Source organism: Triticum dicoccoides, chromosome 1B (assembly GCF_002162155.2).
Source record: "Triticum dicoccoides isolate Atlit2015 ecotype Zavitan chromosome 1B, WEW_v2.0, whole genome shotgun sequence".
NCBI classification, from domain to species: Eukaryota; Viridiplantae; Streptophyta; class Magnoliopsida; order Poales; family Poaceae; genus Triticum; species Triticum dicoccoides.
This window is the reverse complement of record NC_041381.1, coordinates 589,969,414-589,972,126: the sequence shown is the minus strand read 5'-3', so window position 1 is coordinate 589,972,126 and position 2,713 is coordinate 589,969,414. Positions and strand designations below refer to the sequence as shown.

The 2,713-nt window shown below is 41.0% G+C and overlaps 1 protein-coding gene across 1 annotated transcript in view; it reads left to right on the top strand.

The window, feature by feature from the left end:
* The first annotated feature begins 7 nt into the window (after positions 1–7).
* LOC119348944 (serine/threonine-protein kinase ATM-like) overlaps positions 8–2,713 on the top strand; it is a 32,796-nt gene continuing 30,090 nt past the window's right edge. The window contains exons 1-7 of the mRNA XM_037616946.1: positions 8–92; positions 859–1,020; positions 1,107–1,305; positions 1,428–1,584; positions 1,669–1,805; positions 1,877–1,964; positions 2,069–2,175. Of these exons, the coding sequence (XP_037472843.1) occupies positions 47–92; positions 859–1,020; positions 1,107–1,305; positions 1,428–1,584; positions 1,669–1,805; positions 1,877–1,964; positions 2,069–2,175 (896 nt within the window). The 5' untranslated portion in view covers positions 8–46. The remainder of the gene's footprint in view (positions 93–858; positions 1,021–1,106; positions 1,306–1,427; positions 1,585–1,668; positions 1,806–1,876; positions 1,965–2,068; positions 2,176–2,713) is intronic.

Here is a 2,713-nt window from a genome sequence, read left to right as displayed (position 1 = left end):
CATCGCCGCCAAGAGGCGCGGAGCCACCAGGAGCGCCGCCGCCGGGATGCTCCGCGCCGCCGTCCGCTGCGCAGAGGACGCCAGGCTCTCAGGTAATATTAAGCTAACAGTATTCCAAGGCCCTTCTTCTTCGTCCTGCTCCTTCCTTATTATGCCCAATCATTGCGACTCTGTTCTCTGAAGTTTCAAACAACCTGGAACTGGAAACATCACATGATTGCTTAACATAGGATGCAGTATGACACGTTTGGTACCCAAATTGGAATAATGTAGTGCCCTGGAATTCTCGTCCAAATACTATTGCTAGTGCCTATTTGTTGTTGACCGTAGCCTAGTATTGGAATCATGCGGAATGTGGTATATCTTTTGCCATATGTTTTTACTCGTAGAGTTTGTGTTGGAGATACAGTAACTGTAAGCCCAGCAGTGGGTGTTAAATGTTGTGCTTGTGGTCTCAGCATTCTGTTATACCGTGAATTGATGTATTATGCGAGGTTTTACTTGCTACTGTTAACATTCTGAAAAGTCATCCAAACACTATCGTTAGTGCCTATTGTTGCTTACCATAGCTTAGTATTGGAGTCATGTGTTTTCTTATTCATACATCCTGTGTTGGACATATAATAACTGTAAGCTTGACAGTGGGTGTTACATATTATGTTTGTGGTTTCAGCACTCTGTTTTTGGGCAAGCTGATAAATCACGTAGGCCTTAACCACATGCTATTGCTACTTTGCTAGCACTATGCTTAATTTTTTTTATCTACTAGACTTCCGTGCAAGTGGTTCTTCAATTGTTTTTATATGGAATATATGTTGGAAGGTGCACGCCATTAAAGATGGTTCACTGTCGTTGCAGGGCACTCCTTACTTCTGATTTCAGTTGCTAAGCAGCTTTTTAGTCATATATTGGAGGTCATAAAAGATGCTCCCAGCTTTCAGCTAGAGTACAGCCCAATTCTCCGGCAGCTTTTGACTGTGAAGGAGTACCGGTATCAGATGAAACCTCGAACATACAGTAGTGAGTTGCCATATCAACGGTCTCCCTGTTTTCATATCACAACGCCCTTTTGTTCTGTTCTTAATAAAATTCTGTATTTTCGCCAGATCTTGTAGTGCTCTATATGAAGAAGGTTGCGACTGGTTTTGATGCAAACTTCAGCAATCAAGCCAGCTCAAAGGAGGAATCCTTCCGCTGTACGTGGACTCTCCATGTTCTACTTGAAAACCCACCTGGCGATTATCCTGACACCATGAGGGAGGAGGTTCTTAATGGATTCTGTGCAATATTCTCACATATTAGGAGGCAAGTAGTCTCTGACCAAGTCCTTTCGGCTCTCCTGTTGAACCCCCTTAATTTCCAAGAGGAGTGGGGTGTTCATTTTAATTTTCTGAGTTGGAAATCATATATTAATTTTGTGGGATCAGGGAGGATGGAAAGCTGACTAGCAAGCTCATGGAATGCGTTAACACCTTTTTACTCATGGATGGACCAAACCTTGGAGACAAATCTGTGGAGATCCATAAAGCAGTTCAAGATTTTGTATTGCGTTCGTGGCTGATGACTCGTGATCTGCGGCTGAAGGTTCTTATGACCTAACTTGCAGTGTTTCAACTTCGTTTCATATTTTTTATGTTTGATTCATCGTGAAGTTACTGTTGCTTCCAGAGTTTGTTCATCACATATGCGAAAATTCAGTTGAAGCTTGCTAGAGCTATTCCAAAGGTTTTGGAAAGAAAAAACCTTCTTGGTGTCATCATGGACGACCTAGATCAAAATGTTAACACTGAAGCAGGTTTATTATGGTAAAGACTACTACTATGCTTTTCAGAGTTATGATTTTGAGTTCTTCATTTACTAAGTTCAATAAATGTAGGTGTGAGGCATCTCGAGATGCGAAAGACATGTCCTTAAGATGCTCCTTGGAAGAGTTAATGGATCTATCTGCTACTATTTTTTACCAGGTAATAGATATGCACACACAACTTTAACTTGACTCTTCTGAATCTCGTAGTAAATCAGCATTTTGTTTTTTATAATATACTAGTGACTTTTTATAACCGTGTAGGCATATAAATCCCCCACACCAATGAGAGGAGATGATGAGAAAAAATTGAAGACGGAGGATGTTATTAGCCGCATCACGAATAGCCTAAAAAAAGGATCTCTATGTTGGTAAGCTATACATGACACCATTTTTATCCCTGTAAGAAAATATCCTTTATCTTCTTTATATGAATTCTCAGATGTGTACCCTGAATATGGTGCCTTCCAAGCTTGAACCCTCTTACAACTGCATTTACTTGACCAAGATTCAGTAACTTCTTCTATTAGACGCTTTATTGTGTGTAGTATCTTTCCATGCCTTTAGTTGTTTCTCTCTAATTTGAGTAACTCTTGACAAAGGAAAAACATCTGTATTCTAGTTGAAAAGTCAATTTTAGTCACTGAGACACTGACTAGTCGATGTTTCTAGTTGGAAAGCCATGTATCGACTGGTAGACTAGTTGAGCCACTCTTAACCATTGAGAAAGCGCTGAACCTCGTGTGGTCATCTCTTAACCATTGAGAAAGCACTGACCCTCGTGTGGTCAACTCTTAACCATTAAGAAAGTTCTGTTACCCCCGTGTGACCACATGTACCTCCTACATACATGTTCTAGGGGTGGTGGTGGTGGTGGTGGTGGTGGTGGTACATTACTCATATGGACAA